Source organism: Falco rusticolus, chromosome 3, assembly GCF_015220075.1.
Source record: "Falco rusticolus isolate bFalRus1 chromosome 3, bFalRus1.pri, whole genome shotgun sequence".
NCBI classification, from domain to species: Eukaryota; Metazoa; Chordata; class Aves; order Falconiformes; family Falconidae; genus Falco; species Falco rusticolus.
In genome coordinates this window covers 119,193,951-119,218,925 of record NC_051189.1, presented here as the reverse complement: position 1 = coordinate 119,218,925, position 24,975 = coordinate 119,193,951, and the positions used below count along the sequence as shown (strand labels likewise).

Sequence of the window (24,975 nt, the reverse complement as noted above, 5' to 3'; positions counted from 1 at the left end):
TCTCAGAGGCGCAAAATGGCATCTGAGAAATATCAGAAGTGTGCTACTATTAGGTCTCAAGGATTAAACCCTAAGTCTAAGCTAATTCAATAGTGAACATAAGATACTTGCTTCATTACACCTATTAAAATTCCATTTTTGATAGATCAGCTACAACTAGGGGTAGAGAAGATTTTTATCATTGCAAGTACTTCAGTCAAACAGATGAGCTACAGCATTCCTGCATCAAGCCAGAAGCCAACAGCCACAACTGAAAAGAGATTACAGGGGCAAGTCCTAAGAGATAAAACACAACCATGGCTTTTAATATATTTTCTGAAACTGAAGATAAGTATGCACAAACTGACATCTCAAACCTGCCAGCCAAAAAGAAGCCAATTAAGAGGAGAAGAACTGAAGACCAGCAGTTATTCATATCAGTCATGAAGCAGCCGAAGTTTACCTACTACTAGATTTCAGCTATTGCCTAAAATCAACTAGCACACACACCATCTCATGAAATCTCTCCAACAGCTGAACTTTGCAAAAGCATGATTTTGTAGATAGTAAAGTGATAGATCAACACCAGACCTAACTAACGGTGGTAGCTGTAAACACAACAGAGGTAAAGAATGGACAGGGTACTGCTAATACCATACATTTCAAAAGATGCTTCCTGAAAAGACCGATCAAAAAAAACTTTCCAATGTAAAGTGAAGCTTTACAACTCTGTCAAAGGTAATGAATGAGGAAAGCACTAAAATTTAAGCATACAGTATCCAACCAGAACTTGATTAGAGCTATAGTTTAAAGCCACAGGAATCACTGTAGATTAAATCTGTTCTCCTGCACAGAACCTCCCCCAGTAAGTCTAAGCTCTGTTCTCTCAGAGGAATAAGTGACTGTTGGTACATGAGCAGGTGTGGCAGCAAAGTGCCAAAGAGGCTATTCTGGTCAATAAGCTTCCAAAGACAAGTCAGTAAGGATTGTAAGCATCTAGTATGAGAGGTCTGATTTAGTTTAGAATTAGATCCTGCATATTCCCACCTTTATCAGGCTGCTTTTCTGAGGTTTTCCCCTCCTTCCACATATGGGGCCAGCAAAGAAAACACTGTAGAACAATCATTCAAAACCAGATCAAAACCAGACACGGGATCCATGATGCTGCACTTGACCCGGCTTAATTTCTGGCAATAGAACAGGTAAGTAGTGTCTGAGGAGAAGGTCTCTCTCTACTCACCAGATGGCTCTTCTGGCTCGCTTTCATTCTCTTCTTCTGCAGGAGCCGGTGGAGGTGGTGGTGGCAATTTTTTCTCTTTCTCAGCTTTAGCATTTCTCTCTTCTTCAGAGTAATACTCATCTTCTGACAGGTTTGCAAGACTCTCATCCATCTCTCTATACTCCACCTGTAAAAAACACAATAGAGGATAAACACACTGAAGACTCTTTTAAGTCTCACTACTAAAATGAACATTGCAAGCACAGAATTACTTACAGCTCAAACAAAAGGCCTGAGTTACCTTACTCAGTCTTACTACAGTCTACCATATTATAAAACCTTCAACAGCTTAACAAGTGCCATGTTTTTACCTCCACTAAAAAAAATAATTGTTTTCAGTACCTAACTGACGGATAGTAGGAGCTTTCCAGTCATATTGAGCCCAGTTTATGTGTATTTGCTATATGATCGTTCAACCTTTCTACTTTTTTTCCCTTCCTTCACCTCCCTGTTGAAGTGAGGGATAACAAATCGCCTCTGTGTACAACCCATATATTCCAACTTGAATTCCAGTCAAATGTGGGTGACCAAAACTGTACACGAGATTTCCTGAAAAAAAACCATCTATGTACAGAGACTTATCTTGCACAGATAGTCAGTCTTCTGTTTACTGGAAATCTTGCCCTGGTACAGACGATCACATTTGCCTCCTCTCCTGGGTTATCACACTAGTGGCTCAACACAAGACTCCAAAAAAATAATGAAAAATTATTACCATATTTTTTGTTCTATTCCCCAGCAAAAATAAATAATATTACTGGCTAAAAAGACTCGCTCCAACTTAAAGGAACACAGAAAACCCCAAGAAATAACCTAGAAGGGATGTATCTCATACTGTTTAACAAACCAAGCTTTTTTCCAAAGTAAGAAAGCTTTGTATATTGCTGTTGAATTTACCTACCTACTGGAAAGGAAAAAAGCACTTTTCACAATATGCAGCCATGGGACAAAAAAAGAAAGCAGCTAGTGACCCTCCAACATCCTACAGTTCAGCTTCTACTATAAGATGACAAAAACAACTCTGCATTTCTCATCAAAAGAATAACAAATCTTTCACAGTTGAAGTTCAGTCATTATGAAAGGGCAATAATGGGGACGATTCAAAGTAGCACTTGGAAGCACAGGAAAGCCTAAATTCAGTAAACCACCAACACACTCCATCATCTGCTACCTTTTCAAAGTTTACATTCCATCCTGCCAAGCACATTCAGTTTTTCATGCTGTTGAGCAAATGTTGCACCACCAGCACCTTTTTTGAACTCCCTCTCTGAAGCAAGTTACAATGATCCCAGAGCGCTGTAAGCGCAGTATCACAGGTATTTGAAACCAACACAAACTAGTTCTGCCCTAAGGCCCTCTAAAGTCTCCCATCCTCCTTGAACTCACACAACTTCAGAAAACGATCAAGTCAAAAAACCCCTGAGCTTTTACCTAGGTTTATTTTTAACCTGCACACTCCCCAACTGAGCTCACACCACAAACATTCATAGTTAAGGTGACCCTGTGCTAGCCTGAAGCTACCATGGGGATATACCGTGCTAAAAAGAGATTAACATCCTTAGCAAATGGGTATGGTCAATGCAGAGAAACATCATCGCAACACAACCCACAGATAGTACACCAACTCATACTTGTTAACAGACCACTATAAAACAAGAAAAACCTAGATACACTGCCTCTGAAGATCACAGAATGGTTTGGGTTGGAAGGGACCTTTAAACACCACCTGGTCCAACCCACGGACAGAGACATCATTCAGTAGATCAGGTTGCTCAAAGTCCCATCCACCGTGGCCTTGAACGCTTCCAATGACGGGGTATCCACAACTTCTCTGGACAACCTGTTTCAATGTCTCACCATCCTCATAGCAAAAAATTTCTTCCTTATGTCTGATATACGTCTATCCTCTTTCAGTTTAAAAAATGCACCAGGCTGAACCATCCAACAGCTCCTACATGCAAAGAGCCAGTCCAGCTACCACATCACAGAACAGCTCTGAAAAGCAAGACATTCAATGCCACAGTACAACAGACAGAGCACCTAAAAGTAACTTCACCTTCCCTGTCAAACACAGCCAGCTCTGCGCACAACAAAGATCTTCAGTCTTCTGCAACAAGGTTACCAATGAAAAGTTTCATGAGAAAAGGTGATGCTCTTGCATGTTCAGAATAACCTACAAGAGTTACCTACCACTGGCCTAAATTACTAGACACTGTTTACAGCTTTTAAATTTATTGCTAAATCTCACCCTTCACATAGCATTGGCTCAACTCTCCAACAGTAGCTGGGGGAAGCCAAACAGCACAGTGAATGTGGGCATCACCTCTGTAACCAGTCTTGCAACACCAGCATCATTCCATGCACGCAAGCCTCAAGAGAATCTGCATCCGTACACCCGCAGTAATCACGAAAATAAGATCACGAGAACCCAGACGCAATGCTGGGGTGGTTTGGGGGCTTCTTTACTCCTTGCTATCTGACCAGGCAGCCCTGCAAAGCTCCAAAACCTGTTGCAGGCCGCTCTCCTTCGTGAAAGTGCGTTTCTGCCCCAACCTTGTGAAGGTGCGGTATGACAAAACAAGATCCTGATCTGCATTAGCTTCTCCCACGCCCGCCTGCCTATCCTGGAGGCGCACCCGCCTCCCCGGCGCAGCACACGCACCGCCTAAAGCCGGGCCAGGCCGGGGAGCCCGCTCGGCCCCGCGCAGGGAGCGCCCAGCCCGCCCCCCGGGAGCCGGCCCCGGAGCGCCCCTAGCCCGCCGGCCGCGCCCCGCAGGAGCGGGCCCAGCAGCCGAGGCACGTCCCGCCCGAGGCCGCGGCCCCCGCCAGACCCCCACTGCGCCGCGGCGCCAGGCCGGAGGGGTCCGGCGGGGCCGGGCCGCAGCCCGAGCACCCCGCCCCACCCCACCTACTTTGGCCCGCTTGCGGCGGCTGGTCCTGCGACCCTCGGGGGTCTCGGCGATGCCGGTGGTTTCGGCGCCGGGTGCAGGTGCGGCACCGGCGGCCGGCGGCTCGGACAGACCGCCCGGCGGCGAGGCCCGCGGCGGCTCCTTCTTGCGGGGAGTGCGCTCCGCAGACCCGCCGCTCTCGGCAGAGGAGCCCAGGGCCCCCGCGGCGGCGGGCGGCGGCACCGGCGCCTCAGGCCCGCCCTCGCCGCCCGCCGCCGCCTCCGCGGCCTTCTTCCCCCCCGACAGCATCGCCCCGGCCGCGCCGCGCCGCCCCGCACAAAGGAGCCGCGAGCGCGCCGCCCGCCCCGCCCCCCGCCGTCACCTCCGGGCCGCCGCGCGCGCGCACTGAGCCGCTCGTGCCGGCCGCTGCCGCGCGTGCGCAGTGGGCCCAGCCGCCGCGGCGGGGCCGGGTCGCGGGCCGGGTCACGGGGCGGGCGCCTCAGCCCCGGCCGCCCGCAGAGCAGGCTGGGAGGCCGCCTCAGGCCGGCATGGCCCGGGGGCGGGGCGGGGCCCAACATGGCGGCCACGGCTCCGCCTGCTGCCAGTGGTGCCGGCGCGCTGCGGCCTTCGCTGTTCTACAGCCGCCATCGCTGCCTCGAGTTCCAGAATGACTATTTTTACCTCAGGCACTGCCGTTATCCAGGGGAGACCTGGTTACTGGCCTGGCCTCGCAGAGTTCGTTGCCAGGTCTGTGCCCTGCAAGCCTCCCAGGCGCCACCGTTAGCCACCTTCGCACGCTGGAATGATGCGCATCCACTCGCTTTCATGCCCTTAGGGAACCTTACCTGTGCATACATCTCCGCCACAATTCTGCGTACACATCAAACCCAGATACAAATGGCAGGACCTGTTGGCGACCAAGAAAAGTGCGAAGCCCAGTGGCCATAGCCATCCTCTGTGGACGTATTTCACAGCACAAGTTTCAAGTCCCCTGGGACGTGCCATGACTGCTGAAAGGGAGATGTTTGTGCCTATTTCCATAAAGCATTCCAGTCCTTGTCCTCCTTTCTCCTTCCAGGGTCTGGGACTTTTCCTCACCATGTCCTCTGTCAAGCTTCTACTTAAGACCACAAGAAAAAGCTGGTGAGGCAGGGAACAGGGAGCTGGAGCTGTCAGGTTTGGGCAAGCCACTGATCAATGCCCACCAGCCTCGCAGGTGCCTGCGTAAACTGCCAGAGATGCTCTGCTCTGAGTCCCTCTGCCTTGAATATTTGAACATTATTAACTAAAGGTAACATTAACTAAAGGTAAAATTATTGTTTTTACCTCAGGCACTGCCATCACTCCAGGGGAGCCCCCGCTTACTCGCCTGGCCTCACAGAGCTCTCGCTAATTTTCTTGCCTGTCTCCTCAAAACTGGTCATTAATCAGAAGGGATGCTTGGCTGATTCTAGTAGACCCACCTTGGCATCAAGGTGGTTTGTATTGGTTGGTCATGTAGCTGTGTGGACCCCTGTAGGAAGACTGAGACACCAGAGAAGGCAGCAGCTACACAGAAAGATTCAGGTGTGATTTAACGATTCTCAGGAACAGAGGAAGCAACTAGTGTCTGTAGAAAGTCTGCAACGTGTAGGTGATGCATTCCAGATGTCTGCATAGGCAGACAGGCAGAAGGTCAACAGCACACACTGACAAACAGTGCCAGTGCTAAGAAGCAGCTGGAGCAGACTGGAACCAACTCTGAACCTTTGTTCACAGAGTTTGACAGTGAAATCCAGCTGAGAGAATTAGAGAGGTCAACTCCAAACAGTGACAAGGAAGAAAAGGAAGCAACAGGCAATTGCCATAACAGCATGATCCTCACCTGTAAGCCTAAGTATTGCAAGTATTTCATACTTCCATGGGAACTGGCATTTCCTTCATTATCCCACTTTAGTCTCCTTTTGTTTGTGTTTAGCCAAATTTCTGAAATAGCCACAAAATCAACTGTTGAGTTTAAGTTTTACCTCACGGGTGAGACAAAGGAAAGCCCATTTAACATGTTTTCCATAGGCTTACACCAACCAGCATCTCAAACTCAAATCCTGACATGGTTTTTTACTCTTCTGAATTGACAGATTCAAGTTAATCCTTTTATTTTTAAGGGCCATTTATTAAATGCAATTAACATGACAAATATCGGCTCCTCTATTTGTATTTGTATATATATTTGTCAAACTGTCTCCGAAGTCCATATCTATAGTTTAGCTTCATATTCACTAGGGTATAAACATAACTAGAATTAAGGCATATAAAGGGCTTCCAGCAACATCTTGTATCATGTCACAGCTGAGAATCATCATACCCATCATAAGGCATTTTTCCCTGTGATCAGAAGAGCAAATTTAAGCTAACAGTAAAGTCTGAGAATACTCTGACATCTCAAACAATCAGAATTTGTTTTGACTTCTCTCTTTGTACAGAGCCGAGTCGAACTTTTTCATTTACTGATATAAAATCTGATTTTTGTATGAAGTATGTGCAATCAGTCTGGTCCAAAACATTTGTATGGCACATACAAACATCCTTTTAACTTTTACCTTTATTTCAAGGAAAGTAAATTTAATGCCACCTTTCATCAGAAAAATATGAGCTAAACAATGCAGAAGCCATTTCCACAACCATTCACTTTGTCCTTCACTAACCTCTATGAACAAACTGTGCCTTGGGCTATTTACATGATAACAACGACAAGGAATATTTTCCAAGTATTCCAGCACTGCTATTTCAGCTGAATTCGTATTAATGGAATACCCTCCATGGACTGGAGGACAAACCCCCTTGGAATGAAAGTTTGGCTCTGATGCACTGTCTGAGCAACAGGATGCTTCCATATACACAAAGAATTTAGGAAAAGGACAACAGAAATTGAGGAACTGAGGTGTGGAAAAGATGATAACAATTCTGCTCAGGCAAAAGGGAGAAGAATAGAGAATTAGCAACTTTCTTGAACATGTAGGTCTTGTTCTGATTCTCCATATATCCTTCCATACCCCAAGCAGAACAGTGGAGAAGAGGAGGAGCCTAATCCCACTGTAACACTGCTGAATACCAACTAGTGCTCATTTTCCAGGAAGCCTTGGTATATTTCCTCAGCTGTAATTCATCGTTCTTCCCACACTTCAGAGAAAGGAGGTTTTATTAAGTAGCATTTTCAATTATGACAGACATGAGTCCAGGAGAAAGGCCTGTACTTCCATTCAGCTTTTTAAAACACAAAATAGTGACTGGTGAGTACAAGTATTATAATACAAGAAACCAAGTCACTCAGACTCTCTTCATTGTGAAGAGGGTTGAGACTGGGAAGGTTCACAGAACGCTGAGCAGGGGAAAAGGATCAAAAGCAATGTTCAAGGCATACACAAACTGAAGAGATAGGTGCTTTGAAGTCTATACTTTTGTTTTCTTCCTTTTACAAGTCTATACTATGATATGGAGATAAAAGCCAGTGGGGGGGGGGGTGGGGGGAAGGTCTTCACCCAGTACTTTTTCCAAATTAAGTTCCACAGTTTTGTTTTTGTTAAAAAAAAAGTTATTTATAATTTAATACCTGTTTCAGGATTCTCAGATCTGTCGTGCTGTTAACATTGCACTCAATTGGCATTATCCACTTTTAAAAAGAAATTAAAAAGCAGCTCTGAACTTTGCTTCTGAGATGGAAGCATTGTCTCTGAACCAGCAATGATTCCTGTCACTCTTGCTTTGCATCTTTCAAGGCCTGAAGTCTTTCTAAAAGGGGCGGATGGGAGTAATGCCACATTGAAAAGATCCAGTCAGAAACAGGGAATCCTAGATTATCTTTGTTTAGCTTGATCAAAGCAGAATATAGGTCTTTAGCTTTTCCAAGTTCCTTGGCAAATGCATCTGCTTGAAATTCAAATCGTCGGCTTAATACAGTCAAACAAAATGACAGAACCTGTGGAGATAAATATATTGCAAATTATTTTAAAATTCAGCTATCTGCAAGTTCCTTATATTATCAGTAAATACTGCTGTTTCTGCCTTCCCACATCCCACACATCACTGTGGCTGTAGAATTATCTCACTAAGGTTTATCCAGGCCACACCTGAAACTGGGAGTCTTACCCAACATGGAGCACTAAGCCTACTTATGAAAATGAGACACCAGATAGAGCCCTAGAAACTTCAACCTTTCCCCTCAGTCAAAATAAAATCATTATTTAAATAGGGTGATACTTCAGCATCCATGCCTTGAAAACAATTTACCTCATTGTAAGGTGAAAAAATGAACTGGAAAATAATCATCAAGCCTATCAGGGTAGGCTGGGTGTCATAGAAACCAAATGCAGCAAAGAGTTCTTTTCGACCAATTAACACAGCAAACAAGAAGAAGCAGAGGAAGGAATTCATCTAGAGGAAGGAAACAACATTCTTAATTAAGACAATTTTTTCTTCTAAGTCTAAAACATGGCCTATACATATTACAGATTTGCATAGAAATGCCACTGAAAATACCCAAATATATTACTTTAGAACTAATATACAGTGAGAAACAAACAGCTGGCCTTTATCTGCTTTCTGTAAATGCATGCAGTAGAGAAACACTATTTTCTGTCAGTGAGCTAAAAAAAGAAAAAAAAAAAAGAAGTCTACATAATGGAAGTTGTGAAGGAAGATGAAAAGGCAAGAAGAAGATAAATAAGGAAGGAGTACAGGGTAGAATCCATCTCCTTGGAACTGAGCAGAACTTTCAAGAAGTTTAAAACTAAACAAAATTTGTCTGTGCTGTGTCATACTACTATTCCTGGAAACAGTCTAAGCTTCCATCTAAGCCATGCATCACTGTGAACAAGCACTGTGCTTGCCTGGTTTTTCAGAGTCAAGAGGTAGGACCATGCCATACCAAGTTTTCTAGAGAAGGTGACTAGTACCTTTTCAATCCATTCAAGTGGCTGTTTGGTCTTTTTAGAGTAATGTGGAAGGTGCCAGAATATTGTTGGTTACTGAAATAGACGGGACAAAAAAAAAAAAAAAAAAAAAAAAAAAAGAGGGATGGCTGTGACAGCAAACAATCAACAGAAAAAGTAGAAGACACTGCAGAAGAATTTGTGAAAAATTCTGGAAGTGAAGATAAAATCTACCTATTAAAGTAATAGTTTCTAGAAAGTGAAAGACAAATGTTACATGAGTTAGCAGCGTGGCAAGTGTCATAATAGTTGCTAGTTAGTAGGGATCAACACTGCAGTTGGATCCACTGAGGCTAGAAAGCAATTGCCTTAAAGTAGAAAGCAAGAACAACGACACTGAAGTGTTCAATTACATGGATAAGAAAAAGCCAGTGTGGAAAGAATGATAGTTTCTTAAACAGGAACTTGATAGTGATGTTTACAGCCTGATAACCTGGTGAGTAGCCTTAGAAAAAGAACAGAACCAGCATTCCTGGTATGGGGCACACGTCTCAAGAAAGACATGATGGAGTTACAGAAGGTGCATAGGAGGGCAGCTAAGAGAAACAACAAATAACCGAAAAGGCTGGGAAACTTGGAGAAAAGAAGGGTGAGTGATAGGTGGAACAGATAGGTAGATCTATACCAAAGCATACAGTAGACTGCTGATTATTTAATAGAAGGCACATAGCTGTGCCTTGCAAATAAAAGAATTAGAAGTAGAAGGTTTGGGGGAGGAATTTCCCTGTACTGTGCAATGCCCAGAGGCATAAGTATGAGCGAACAGACCACCAGGCTCCTTTTCTTCAAAGGTGAGGCTAGACAATCTCTAGAGATTGCTTCAATGTTCACCCCCATTTGGGCATGCACTAAGAATGGTGCAATTAAATTATTTACCAATAATCAATGCAAAAGGTATGAGAATACAATATAAGTAAGAATGTCCTCCTCTGTCAGTTTTCATAATCTTCAATCACATTCCTTCTCAGCTCTCCAAGGAACAAGACTAACAGAAACTCTCAGACACATAGCTTTCTCAGAGATAATGAAAAATACCTAAAAAAATGCAGGCTGGGAGACAGGATACATCCAATCCTATCCCTAGCACAAGGATGGAAACAGACCTTCAGGGAAGGCCCTGAGATTCAAACAGGCAAGGACGAAGTGTAACAGAGCAAGAAAAATGTGTCCCAAATTCAGAAGGCTGCTGAGATGAATTAAAACGGCAGCAGACAGGCTTTCTTAGATGCTTTCTACCAACCAGATGAAGCAAGGAGGGGACAGAAAGGCTAATGCATATTCACTGTAGATACAGCAAAGAAAAAAACCTTTCTGTTGTAGAACATAAGTATATCATGTGAATGTACACTTAAAATATTGGAAGCAGGCATTTGGAAACAGCAGTAATTACAGCATCCTCCAGGAAAACCATCAGTTTATCATAACTTACCTGGCTGATGATAATATTTTTGACTGTGTGACCCAGTTTCCAGTGACCCAATTCATGACCAAGTACAGCCAGAACTTCTTCATTTTTACATCCTTGTTTCTTACTCTGAGGGAGTAACAAAGCAGTAGTGGTATCAGGTATGACTGAACACATCTGAAAAATTTCTTATGTATTAGTTTGTTTTTTCCTAGGTCATTTCAGTGTCCCTAGATCAAGCCATTCCCTTCCACCAGCAGATACACACACATAATTTCTTGTTTAGCCTTTTTCAGGAAGATAGTTACAAAAAACCCACCAACTTTTAAGTTCAACAAGATTTCTACCATGAGGTGGTGGTCTCTTATTTCTATGTATGCAGAGATGCCTATGCAAACCCGGAAGAAGGTGGGAAGATATGCCTTCCAAGCTGTCTCCTACCATCCCTTGAGCTCATCCTGTTTGTTTACTCAAGAAAAGGCATTACCATGGAAGCAGACATTTAGAGCCACAGACTTTCAATGGAGAATTGAGAGCAAAGTCCTCTCCGTAATTCCTTCAACACTCAACGTGTAGCCTTCCCCCCAAGGCACTACTGTTCCTTTAAAAACAGTAACAACACCCCTGTCCTCTGCAATAAACTATGACACACCTTAAAGATCTAATTAGGAAAGATGGACACCTGTGCCTTCAAAGGTACATTAGCAAGTCAGAAGCAAGCATGTGGGCTTGTGTACTGAGAACACAGCTGAAGAACCTGTTGAAATGGAACAAATGATTCTCATTATGACTAGAGCAGCTGAGCTCAAAATCCCCTCCTCTCATACCCCACTTCAGCCGTAAGCCATACCAAATCGTGGATGAAGAGAATTTCACCACCTACATGGTCACAAGAAACAGAAGCTGAACTGAACAACAATCTATATGCTGGCCTAACCCTAGGCTGCACAAGGCAATTCTTTCTTCTCTGAATTACTCCTTCAGGCTCTTCAGAAGGTATTCCATCAGTCTTAACCATCCCTACAGTCTCCTGAAGCCACAAAAGCTGTTTCAGTAGACTCGTGATGTGCAGCTGCACATCAATGGAAAGGGCAGTGAAAAGCCATCATCCTGCTCTTGACCAGGGTCGGGGAGGATGCGCTTGTGGACTCTCTGTGTGTGTGTGTGCGCATGTGCGTGCCTCTTGCACCAAAATTCTTGTCTGTAGTAAAAGAGCGCATTTCCTTCGAAGGGAAGCTTTCGTGTGGCAGACCCAAGCACAGGAACACGAGCTAAAATCTTGAACAGGCCCCTTATTCAAACAATCACAAGAGGGCCCTACTTTTTATGTGCAGGGACCCAATGTTTTGCTAAAGCTCTGGTGGATTTCTACAGTCTCTTTGGTGCTATATGCACCACTCACACAGCCCCAGGAATTCCAATTAGCAGCTCAGCGATATTTGGTGTTGAAATCGTTTGGGTTTTAGCAGCTCACTCAGGACCTTTAAAATACATTCAGAAAACACAGCAGAATATCTGACCAAGAAGTTAATAACACAATGGAAAACCAAGATGAACTCACTTTAGTTTTAGACTTTGTCTCTTCGTTTTCACCATCTTCTCCTTCTGCTGGCTCTTTGTTCAATGCAGAATAATCTTCCAGGAGGGTGTCAAAGAGTACTATCCGCTTATTCTTGAAGAAGCCATAGAAATAAGCATTGCTATGAGAAGAACGCTTAGAACCTGATGGGGAAAATTCACATTAAAGACCATCATCTGAATAATGTCATGCAGTGACGACTATGCAATATTACATAGAATAGATTCTTCCAAAGGAATTCTCCAAGTCCCCAAATGAACAGCAGACAAACTCAAGCACATGAGTTTGCAGGTTGAAGCATATTTTAAAATATCTAAGTAATGATGATCTCATTTACTGTCTTCAATAATTTTTTTCCATCTCTAATATGTAATAACTAAAATAACTAAAAACGTAAGAGCAGTCATGTGAGGATCCAATATCCAGAAAAAAAGCAATTTCTATTGCAATTTCAGGTTCACAGTGGAAAGAGCATTCTGCATAGAACATGTGCCGCCCTCCCGGCAAAGGACCTGTGACAATACATTCAGAATACATTCAGAATTCTTTCAATGTGCCAGCAAAGATCATTCAAAACAGATAAGGATGAAGATGTTAGAAACAGATAAGAAGATGAAGAGATGAACTACAGATATCAGGCAGTCCCTCAAAATTATTTTTATCTGAAACAGGCAAAATTTTACAGCTACTTTTATCTAGATCAGGTAAATCACAGACTGTTTCTACTATCAATATACTCAGGGCCAAGAAACTCATCCATTTCCATGGAACATGAACTGTTTCAGTTCACTTAAAAAGCTGTCTAGATCAAAGCAGCTGTTAAAACTTGGCCTATTTTTGCCTACGGACAGGAGCTGTTGCAACATCAGGACTGAAAGAGGTCTCTATGAGAGAAGAGGCAGATTGCTCTGATTTTTGCAGGAAAAGATACGATGCTTCAAAATTGAAGGCATTTGCCTTCAACTCTCACTATAAACGTATAAGCTGCATAAACTCCTTAGGACACAAACTATCCATTGTTCAAGACAACCCATGGTATGGTCATGGTAACCTTCAGCTCCAAACCAAGACAGATTAACTGAGGAAGAGGCTTGTCAGAGTATGAAGCCTCAGGATCCAGTCCCTTCTCAGTGAAGAAATCTGAACCACCATTGCCACAGGGTAGCGACGTTCCCTTTCATCTGCATATCATAAAAAACTTCATCTTCCACTAAGTGTTGGTAGAGAAGGAACCTTTGTCATGTGCTTACTACAGAATGAACCCTAAAATTAAAGGACTTGGTTGCATGTGTTACTAAGAAATCAGTTCCGGAGTGGGAAGTGCCATGACAGAGTGCAGAAAAACACTGGCAAAAAGATGCTCACACATCCAGTCCCCCATGTCCGAAGGGAATGCTGCCAGCTCAACATTCTTAAGGATGGCAGGAAGGAGAGTGGGGGTTTGGCAGCCTCCCTCCACTGCAGACCACTGCCACTAAATGCAGGCATGCTGAAGAAGCCAGTGAGTAGTACACTAGGCAGGTGCCAGAGTACCAACAACTGGCTCACAGGACTTTCACCATGGTTAAAAGCCAGGATACAGCCAGCAACACAGATGGGAAAAACTTACCTATTTGGCAAGCCTCTGTGCTGACTCTCAAGCTTGAAAAGCTTCAGCTTCTCTAGGAAAAAGAGAAGTTTCTTGGGCCCCAAGTATATCAATAGCAGTAGTTCCTGGCTGTAGTGAGGCAGAGCACCAGCTGGATTTGGCCAGCATGAAGTTTTGAAAGCCACAGCTTCCAGGCTAGACAAAGCCTTCATCACCCTCTCTTAAAGCAAAATTCTACCATTTCAGCTCTTTATGCCATATTATACTGCTTTCACCAAGGCAATAACAAAACTGCTGATCCTCACAGCTGGGGCACAAAACCAAAACAAAATTTGGGAAAGTCCCTGAAATCAAGTTCAGAAGGGAGCAGAATGAGCAACAGTGGAAATGTCAAACAATAAAACACTCCATGAACACGGAAGTGGAGAGTAACATGGCAGCTGGCATACTCCATGTTATATTCCATGACCTATGGAAAGAGGACGAGAAATTCATTACTAGGAAGTGAAAAAATTACAGCCTCAAGTAGAAGGTAGTCCAAGAGTCCATCCAGCCATACTATAAGAAACCATCCATGTGAACATTCTAAGAAGGAATAGGTGTTTTTAACTTCCATAACTCTTTCAACTGTTTCACAGTTGACACAATCAGTGCTAAACTGAGACTAGAAAAGATGAAAAGAAACTTTTCCCTCTGGTTTCAAGTTCTAAACTTGTAATCTTGAATGCTGCTTCCATTTCTCATTACTATGTATTTCCACTACACAGAGCCAAGACAAGGCTTCCAATGAGATGCTGAGTTAAGGCTGTACGATAAGCTTTCGTTTCTCTGACCTTAAGGCAAAAAAGGGAAAAAGGTACAGGCACTGACAAGTATTACAATAGCTGAGGAATATAAGCAACTGCCCTACTACAGCATCCACAATCAAAGCTAAAAATCCACAAATTCAAAATTACAAAGTGTTTTTATTAAAAAAAAAAGTCTCACCTTCAACAACATACACCTTAGTCAGTGGGAAGTCTATGCTCTTTGCCATTGTTTCAATTTGTTGCTTGAGCTCTCCCTCAGGAAGCGGAATGAATTTATCAAACAAAGGTGCAATGTAGTCTGCATAGATTGTAACAAGCACCTGCGAACAGATACAGATATTAAGGCATACAAATGTGTGTTTCCTACAAAAGGTGGAGCACAATTAAGTACAAATAGAAGGCACAACCTCAGAAAAAGCACTTGACAAAACCGTCCTGTAGGAAGTGTGATCTATGGCAAGGCTCTCTATAGGTCACCCCATCAATGAAGACAACTACTGAGTCTGTTGACAGTCAGCGATTCAACAGCAAGATGGGGGCGGGGGCAGGTTGATCTACAATCTACACTCCTCAGCAAAATTCACGTAAACAGTGCTTTTGCTCTGACAGTTCATGAAACTGCAGAAGGCAAAGCCACTATGACAGCTGGGAGCAGTGGTCTTATCAGTGACAGGCTGTCACTTTCACCCACTTCACCGATAATGGAAAGCTCTGAAGTGTTTCATAATGAGCAGTGGAGCCCACTGAACCAGGAGATAGTCCTGCTTCTTTGAATTCCTGCTAACTCGCAAAGCCATGGTCTAAAACAGGCAAGAAATTTCATGTTTTGTATTTTCTTCCCCCTCTTCCAGCTGTATGCAGGGCTAAGGAACTGCCTGATGGCTCTGGTCCCCAATGAGTAACAGTCATGTCCCCCAAATCACTATAATGCACCTGCATCTCTTCAGACCAGCAGCAGATGCAACCCAGATGAGAAAGCCAGGACTGGAATAACACTGTGATGGGGAGGAATGCTGAACTCCCTTCCCTCACACTCTTGACCTTCATGAAGTGGTTTTTATTTAAGTATTTTAAAGTAAAGGACTGGGAAAAAAATTAAATCCCGGTTAGCTAAAAAGGTATGGTACATGAGAGGCAAACAGATATCAACATTAACTACAAAACTATCTTGACAGGGTTTTTTCCACTGAAAACAGTAGCTTGACTTTTGAAAATACCTGCACTGTTGAAAAAAAGTCCAGTGAAATATAAAACTAGGGAAACTGACTTTTCCAGTGTCATAGCAAGTGAGGGCATCAATACAATACACCGCTAGAAAATAAAAGTAGCTCAAATGCTGAACTATGATTTAAGTGTATACTGCTACTTAAAAGCTTGAAAGAAAAAGAGCAATTCCTTAAGAAGTACTGATCAGAGTCTGCACAGATCTTTCTGTAAAAGTCATTTCAATACCCATGAACTGACATTTTTGAGACCTAACACCATGATTTTTCAGAACACATTCAGAGACAAAAAAAGGGAAGATGACAAAGCATAAGGACACCTGGACCACAGAAAGCAGGAGCCAGCACAACAAAGCAAGAGGAAACACTGTAATTAAGCCAATAATTAAAAACAAGCTTGGAAGAACTCAAGGTAGCAATTGCAAGCTAGACTTACCACCTAAGTGGGGCACTTCTGCTACAATACTATGATCACCGAGTTCCTCAGAAACATGTCGCTGGTAACTGCACTATGCCAGAATATGCCATACAGAAACCCACTAACCCACACAGGTTTTACTTCAGTTACACATTAGGCATCAATGAAGAAAAAACACAAGTAAGCAAGAAATACAATTGAGATAATGAGATCTGTATCCCAGAAAAACAGGATTATGAAAAGACTTCGCAGTCATGATTTCAACTGAGCTACATTGCCTTCCATGTTGCCACATCTGAGAAAGTCAATGCAGCTATTGGGTATGTAAGTGGGAAATAAGACTTTTCCTGTGTTAATTGCAGTGGCCTCCCGGGTAGCATTACTCTCTCGTTTTTGTACAAATGTGGCCAGCCAGTGCCTCTGCTTTAGAAAGGAAGCTGACAAATTGAGAGTCCAAGAAACTTAGAAAAGTGATCTGAATCTAGAAGCAGGGGGCAGAAAGAAAAGGAAGAATATAAAAAGCAACACTTACTTAACTCATGAAAGAGAAGCTTAAGAAAGAAAAAATAATCATGATTTCCTGCTTAGGTGTTCCTAAACATTTTCTTCTTGATGCACTCCAGTTCGACCAGCAAGTCTGAACTTGACGTGAGAATTAGGGATTGATTGATCCAAATTTATTCTTAGGCTAACATGGCAGGCTTTATTACATTACTGCGATGTAGTAATTCTTTTACTTATTTAGGTGCTCTTTTAATCTAAAAATGAATTAATGTATACAGCAGTACTATAGCTTCTTCTTGGGTGACCAACGGTTAGTATATTGAGCAAAATGACAGTAGAACACTATGCTGAAATAGAAAAAAAGTAACAAAACAGACCTCGGAGCTTATAGTACCAATAAAAAACATCAAATCCTTATGATGTATACAAAAAGATCCTTTTAATATAAGCCCTAAAAATGTCAGTGTATAAAAGCAGCTATATAAGCAGAACCAGAAATAAAAAATTGCTATCCATCTCAGTACAAAGCAATGCCACTGAGAATTGGTTGTTTGATACTGTAAGAAAAACCCTGTGGAAACACTACGAATCAAAGCACATTCTGCCTTGTCTTGCCAAACTGCTGGCAGTTGTCCTTGTGTCCTTTCTGTATTTTAGAAAAAGGAAAACCTATCACCACATAGTGCTGTATTTCCAGTATCGGTTCTAAATCTTTTTGAATGTTTATTTTTCGACTGATGAAGACACTCCAGTATTAAATAGATAAAATGTATCACGTTAATGTGGACAATTAATATAAGCAGTTATTCCTGTACAAGTACACTGGGAGCAAGACACACTGTTAAAAGCTGTGGATACATAAATTCCCAGAGGTTTGGGTTTTTCTCCTTTTCCTTTCAGTTATGTTTTCAAACTTCAGCATGCTGAGCCATGCAAGTAAGCTAGCATTTGGAAGAAACCCAAACATATTCTCATACTCACCAAGGAAACAACTAATGTGAAGAGCCAGGCATAGATGAAGAAGTAGTCTCCCCCTATTTTAATAATGTAGAGCAGAAGGGATGTCACTGGCAATAGAATACACTGAGTCACGATAAACTTCTTGATAGCGTCCTTAAAAAAAAATCCCAGCGTCTGTGAAGAAAGGATATCAATGATATTTTCAACATAAATACTGATGTGCCACAGGGGTTAATGAACTGATCCCTTCAGTGGATGCACAGAAACAAAGAAAGACAAACTGCAGACCAGCAATACCAATGTGATAAGGAAATCATCGGTTAAGAAAAGGTGGAAGAAGCTTTTCACCTCCTCTCCTGGTAACTGCGGCTTTTTACATCCATGTGGACTTGAAGCCCATGCAGATATATTCTTCCTTAGCAAGATGAGACCCAAACCCTTATTTTCTGTTGCACATATATACTTCATTAAAGGAGGCAGAAAAAAAATTAAGCTTATCTGTCCCTTCATTCCTTTACAAATCTATATCCTAGACATCATGGGATTTTTAGAGAATAGGAAACTCTTAAAGAAACATAGCTGCTCTAAAATATTTTGTCCTTGAACAGTTGACTCTATCTTAACTTTCAGTTATCACTAAAGCTGATTGTCTTAATTTGGCATATATAGAAGTCCTATTCAAGATTTTTAGATACATATCCAGCATTTTACTCCAAGCTTCCACTGGCAGGCAGTTACTACTCATGTAGCTGTCTCAGGTTTTAAAATCTGTGTAACTTTAATAGAAGCAATAGAAATTTCAAAGACTTCTACCTGAATGAATCTAGTGACTCTGCAACATGGTCAGACACCCAGCCAGCTCTCTCAGGAACTGTTACCTCAGTACTTACAGCTATCTGCAAGCCACAGGAGTGAGGGAGTTATTATGTACAGATCCATCCCAACAAGGTCGTATCAAAAAGCCCATACTAAGTTAAAGATATCGAACTTGTCTGGAAAGAAAAAAATACTGGTAAAACAGATTTAAATTAAAACTAAGGATTTGGGTCAAAAATTTGGATAGAGGCCTCAGACTTCCATGACTATCAGAAAGACAAATCAGACATAAATCCACAATTTTTGACTATTCTTTATGTAGACATACTCGCCCTGGTCACAGTGAGCGCACTGGGGATATACTCTTGCTACGCAACCATTCGTATCAACAGTAACACAACTGTATAGAGACATGCCCAAACAAATGGAGCGCTCCTGAAGGCACTGTTCCTTGACTGCCTTTAATATTGCCAGGCGGTATGGGCTACCTATTCCAGCAAAACAGTTCTGTAACTAGAAAAACAAGACTTGTGGCTCTCATTCACAATAAGCAGTGCTCCTTTCCTGATAATTGTAGGGAGGACCTGGACAAAAAAAAATGGTTTGTTTGATCAAGACTCTCAAACTGGTGCAAGCCAGTAGAGAGAAAACAAAATACACAGCAGTGTGTTCTTCCTTCCTTACTTCCTCAGCTCAGCCAGCCAAAGGCGTTATACAACCTTTTTATTTTTTAGCTTAGTAAACAGCTGAAGAAACAGTCTTAACAGAAAGCTTAACAGAAGTGTGCTGCCGCTGCTGGGAATCCATTTAGCTCAAGTTTTCATTTTAACTCTTCCTTTATGTCCAGCTCCACAAACTAGGAGTAGAGCTATAAACCTGCATGGTGTCTTTCATCTTTGCCCCACCTCTCTCCTGCTTTCCAAGGCAGATGTGACTTCAAGAGAAATACTAATTTTCAGCAAGCCACTCCCATGGAAGAAGTCGTCTATCTGAAGATCATTTGAGAATCATTGCTAGAAATTCCGAAGTTGGGGCTGGTACCAGGTGTGAATTTGGCTCATTCACTAAAGGACCTAGCCCATTAGTCTGAAATGAAAGAGGGAGGTTTGACATGTTTGTAAGACATTTGGTACCTCAGACTGGACTGGGGCTGGACTCAGCCTTCAACTCTTGGCATGCGGACCACTGTGGTGAAAAAAACCTTGTAAAAGACTTTCCTGGAAGAAAAGATTGCTTGACTCATGCTCTGGAAACACAGGAACACTCCTTCCTCCCTTGATAGGAACAGGATGTTAGTCTGCCAGTATGCTCACTCTAAAGTCTGCGGAAGGGAAGGGGTTCTCCAGGACTATGGCTCAGAGTCACCTAGGATATGAATAGCCATGTATGCCATCATTCTAACAACAAGTATTTACTTGCTGGCGAGAGAACAAGATTCTTAGAAGCTACACCAATGTTTTTAGAAGCACGGGGATTTTTTTTTGTAAGACTAGAGAGCTAAGTGGAGTCTAAGAAGAGTTCTGAGATGGTCACAAGCTCAAGGCTAATGACTAACCAGAACAATCTTCAGATTTGCTTCCCAAAGACTGGAGCAGGAGCCACCGCTGGCACAGTATCCAAATACTGGGGGCAGGGGGAGAAACAAAATAAGCTTTGCAGCTTCCAGAAATATACTCAGATGTCAAAGCAAAACTGTTCAGTGAGAATTTTCATAGTTGGGCTTCCCTAGAAAGAAAACAGTATGTCACTAAATAACTGAAGTGAATCAAAGGAATACAGGATGTGTCAGGATCTACACACTTCTGTTTTAAAGATGATTGAAAGAGGGTGCAAACTGAATCATTGCATTTAGAGCTTTTTTCCTCACTCATTTTCTTACTACTTTTATAAAAGAAGTAAGAATTTATCAATTCTAAGAAAAAGAAAGAAAATAGATTAAAATTAGGTATTAGGAAGAAATTCCTTACTGTGAGGGTGGTGAGACACTGGCACAGGTTCCCAGAGCAGCTGTGGGTGCCCCATCCCTGGCAGGGCTCAAGGCCAGGCTGGACGGGGCTTTGAGCAACCGGAGCTGGTGGAAGGTGTCCCTGCCTGTGGCAGGGCGTTGTAACTAGATGATCTTTAAGGCTTAAGGCCCCTTGTAACCCAAATCATTCTATGAATCTCTGAATTTATCAATTTACTAGGAATATAATGAGTTTAGAAACAAACTGATTCCACTTCTTTAGGTCTAACTGTCTTTCTGCCTCCATAGAAATTGGAAGACGAAATTGGCAAATATCAGAGCATCTCTACCCTGATTAAAATGAGCAAAGACCTTTATCCCACATCTGCTACCCATCCAAATTTCATTCTACTGTAAAAAAACACCAAGACTTCCTAGTAGACTTGGAACTGAAAGTACTGTAGACAACACTAGCTGGGTCCAAAAGCAGGAAACAAGTCATGCTCTGCCATGAAATGGCTAATGATGTGTGCCAGATTGAGGTTCCTCTCCCAAAACAGAAATCTGATCTCATGATAAACTGATACTGAAACAGGTTAAGCTGTGTTGGTGAAAGAAATTAAGAAAGCCAGGGCTGACACTGAGTACCTAAGAGAACTACAAATGAAGAGCTGAATTCTCTAATTTAGCTAAGGATGATAGAAGAAATCAATACATGAAATAAAATGAGGAGGAAAGTGACTTCTCTGTTTTGTTTCATCTGTTCAGTGTCCATGAATCAGAACTGCCCCTGTCAAGCAGTGATCCAGACTTCTCAGGAAGGGCATACGAAGGACAAAGAATAGTCCATTCAAAAAAGAACAACTGAGGTATGAAATGTTCTTTGTTCTACTCCTAGAACACACGCTTCTCTGTGCTAAGAGGCATGGGCTCACGCAGAGACGTTCTGGAGCGGCACAGGTACTTCTGCAACAGTCACAAACTGTCATTGCTCTTACCTTTTTGCAGCGCGAGTAGAAATGTTCCTAAAACTAATAATCTTTGGCACAGGTAGGGACACACCAGTCTGCCTCACCAACCAAACCTTTTGAAGATGTTACATTAGTACAAGTGCTATCTGCAATACCTGTTGATTGAAGCCATGTTTCTCTTCTATGACAAATGTGTTATACAAACTCCATGGGAGACCAGTCACTGCACTGAAGAGTGTTGCAAGCAGCAGAAATACCAATGATTGAACAATCTAAAAAAAAAAAAAAAAAAAAAAAAGAATTTTTCTGACCTGTACTAACATTAATATCTGGGTGTTAAAAATGGATTTTATGTCAGTGGTTTAACTGTAACCAGTTAGGAAATTAACCTAGATAAATTCACAGAAATAACATTTGTGATGATTAGATTACTTATCACTGGAATAGCTTACTATGTTAAAGAAAGAAAAATATATACTGATTAAACAGATCTGGGACAAGAATTTGGATAGATGCCTCATCCACAGCACAAAGACAACATAAGCAGTACCCTCAAATTTCTTTGACTTTTATTGTGCAGGAAGATCACATCTAGGCTTAATAAAAAGACAACACCCAAACAAAAAGCTCCCAAAAACCCAACCCACCACCTCATCTGTCTGCAGTAGCTTTGAGACTTGTATGTTTTTAACATACAAGGCTATTTTAATTAGTAAGCTAATTTAAAAGTCACATACTGTTATCAGTTCTCAGACTCACTCAGTCACTGTGTCCACCAGAAAATATCTGTTGTTTTTAGTACCCGGTACCTGTAGCTAAATCCCACCTTAAGTAAATGCAACCTTAAAAAATATAAATTATTATAACAGTATAGTTCATGGACTAAATGTTTTCACTAAAATTTAAAGACTGCTTACCTCATATTCTGGTCCAAACCCAGCACGACCAGAGATATGACCAGACAGATTCCAAAGAAAAGGAATTCCTCCACAGAGGAGAATCATCTTGAAAACAAAAGCACAAACCCACAGAGGCAATATGAAAAAGACTGCCACCTTATTCTACTACAATTTCAGTGTGATAAGGCCCTTTCAAGGGTAAATTTGATAAGTTTCATAATTACGCTTTTTGTCCCCCTCTGATCTTAGTGGTGCATAACGACAGCCTGGAATATTTGGCAATGGTTCATTTTTACTTTACAGAAGTAGAGATGGGATCAAACGTTTTTTTGGTGTTTGGGTTTTCTTTGTTTGGTTGGGTTTTTTTTGCACCTGAGATATACCAGCATATCTCCAAGCCTACTTAGTGTAGACTTTGCTGCTACATTGGCTCAGACACAAGGTGTATTTTTCAGAAGACCTCACTCATTTGCCCTGTGGCTGTATAACACACCATCTCCAGCAGGGGTATGCAAGATTCTGCAACTTGATTCACAACTTAATGATATTTAAGGTCCCTTCCAACCCAAACCATTCTACAATATGATTCTATGATCTCCTCTTCCATTAACTTGCTAGGGTAATGAATCATACTTCTACCTACTAAAGGCAAAATGTTGCAAAACTGTCACCCAATTTCATCAGCTTTGGCCATGACAGCCTCTTTGAAGTTCAAGCGGTTCCCAAAGACAACAAATGAAGCAGTTTACGTGCTAAGGAAGTGGCAAACCCAGACAGCACTGGTCATCTCACTTTAGCTCTGCTGGAATCTGATAATCCCAGGACAGATGCCGAGAAACAGAAAGACGCTCAGCATCACAGAAAGGAGGCTATAATGTCTCCCCAGAAGGGCCGCTATAATGTCTCCCCAGAAGGGCCGCTATAATGTCTCCCCAGAGCCTTCTCTTCTCCAGGCTGAACAACCCCAACCCTCTCAGTCTTTCTTCACTGGAGAGCTGTTCCAGCCCTCTGACCATTTCTGTGACCCTCCTCTGGACCTGCTCTGATAGGTCCGTGTCTTTCTTGAGCTGCAGACACTGCTGGATGCAGTACTCCAGGTGGGGTCTCACCATAGCAGAGTGGAGGGGGAGAATCACCTCCTTCAACCTTCTGTCCATGCTTCTTGTGATGCACCACAGGATACAGCTGGCTTTCTGAGCTACAAGTGCAAGTTGCTGGCTCACACCCAATTTTTCATCCACCAGTACCCTTAAGTCCTTCTCTCCAGGGCTACTCTCAATATATTCATCCCCCAGTCTGTACTTGTACTAGGGACTGCCCTGACCCAGGTGTCAGATCTTGCACTTGGCCTTGTTGAACATCACAGGGTTTGCACAGCCCACTCCTTAGGCCTTTCAAAGTTGCCTTGGATGGCATTCCTTCCCTTTTGTGTATCAGCTGCACTGAGCTTGGTGTCACCTGCAAACTATCTTGTGTTGTCGATGAAGAAATTAAAGCGTTCATGCAAGTACAAACCCTTGAGGGACACCACTGGTTTCCACTTGGACACTGAGCTATTGGCGGTAACTCTTTGGATGCAGCCATCCAGCCAGCTCTTTATCCATCTAACAGTCCATCTGTCAATCCCATCCCTCTCCAATGTAGGAGCTAGAATGTTGTGAGGGACCACAACAACACTAGACCTGGGTGAAGATAAGCACAGACTGCTGATACGGCTCTTTGTTCAGCAGGGCACTAAATCCAGTGGCAAAAGAGGCTCATTGCAATCGTCTGTATTTTCCTTAAAAACACCAAGGGAAGCTGTTTTGTTTAAAGCTTTTGAAATCAAGATAGAGCTTCAGAACCTTTTGGCTAGCTGCACTGGCTAGGCGGTACCACCTCACCCTGTCCGCTAATCCACTGTGGGAGGATAGCTTCATTTTTCAAATGAAATACTACCGCTATAGTTGGTCAAAAACATAGAAGCTTTTCAAATTCACACAAAGATTGTCTTGAGTTCTACTCGGCATACCAAAATGCCCAACAAGAAGAATATAACATGTATAACAATATTTTTGCAATCTCATACAAAATGAAACAAGGCACAGGTTAGGCTGCACAAAAGAGACCAGGAAATGCGAAAGTTACGAGGGGGCATAATTCTTAAGGACTGGTTTTGCATTGCAGTTATACAGTTACATGACTTACAATATTTTAAAATACTACTTTCATTATCTTTTATAATTGACCTCTTTTCTTCCTTAAGTTCATCATGTAGTAGATCATATTCTAATTATATTTTGGAATGCCAGGCATTTCAGGATTTCTTTTTGACCCTGTGCTACCAATGAGCAACGCTTTTCAGCAGCAGGTCAGAAAAGTTTCTCTTAAGACTGTTTGTGTATCACACATGTAAATACTTTGTTCTAACTCAATGGCTCTGTTTTTTCATATATGCAAACATTAATTGTCCCATGTAATTGTTCTTACACTTAAGTAGTACCCATTGGTACTCCTTCTGTTCTCACAGGCTTTTCTTTCTACCTTCTACTTTAATTTTATCTAAAAGTGAAAGTAATTGCATTCCTCCAAACACAGAAAAAAGTCTGTATTTGTCACAATTTAAAATAATTCTTGTTACTAATTCTTAATAATGTTGCTTAATTATTTGGCAGTGGAAACCATAATAGGTCAGCTGTGCCACTAAAACATAGCAATATAATCTATGTTGTAGTCGTGCAGTATGACTCAGCTCTGCATGAAGGA

General features: G+C 42.3%; 2 protein-coding genes across 4 annotated transcripts in view; both read right to left on the bottom strand.

The window, feature by feature from the left end:
• The window catches only part of KDM1A (lysine demethylase 1A), a 37,964-nt gene extending 33,505 nt beyond the window's left edge, over positions 1 to 4,459 (bottom strand). For both annotated transcript variants that reach the window (XM_037378994.1, XM_037378995.1), the window contains exons 1-2: positions 4,171 to 4,459; positions 1,220 to 1,385 (exon numbers count right to left, since the gene is read on the bottom strand). In XM_037378994.1, coding sequence (XP_037234891.1) covers positions 1,220 to 1,385; positions 4,171 to 4,455 — 451 coding nt within the window. In that variant the 5' untranslated portion in view covers positions 4,456 to 4,459. The remainder of the gene's footprint in view (positions 1 to 1,219; positions 1,386 to 4,170) is intronic.
• A 2,260-nt stretch (positions 4,460 to 6,719) lies between these two features.
• ZMPSTE24 (zinc metallopeptidase STE24) overlaps positions 6,720 to 24,975 on the bottom strand; it is a 29,117-nt gene continuing 10,861 nt past the window's right edge. For both annotated transcript variants that reach the window (XM_037381422.1, XM_037381421.1), the window contains exons 3-10: positions 22,249 to 22,335; positions 21,487 to 21,603; positions 17,621 to 17,773; positions 14,673 to 14,814; positions 12,080 to 12,240; positions 10,543 to 10,647; positions 8,413 to 8,556; positions 6,720 to 8,101 (exon numbers count right to left, since the gene is read on the bottom strand). In XM_037381422.1, coding sequence (XP_037237319.1) covers positions 7,877 to 8,101; positions 8,413 to 8,556; positions 10,543 to 10,647; positions 12,080 to 12,240; positions 14,673 to 14,814; positions 17,621 to 17,773; positions 21,487 to 21,603; positions 22,249 to 22,335 — 1,134 coding nt within the window. In that variant the 3' untranslated portion in view covers positions 6,720 to 7,876. The remainder of the gene's footprint in view (positions 8,102 to 8,412; positions 8,557 to 10,542; positions 10,648 to 12,079; positions 12,241 to 14,672; positions 14,815 to 17,620; positions 17,774 to 21,486; positions 21,604 to 22,248; positions 22,336 to 24,975) is intronic.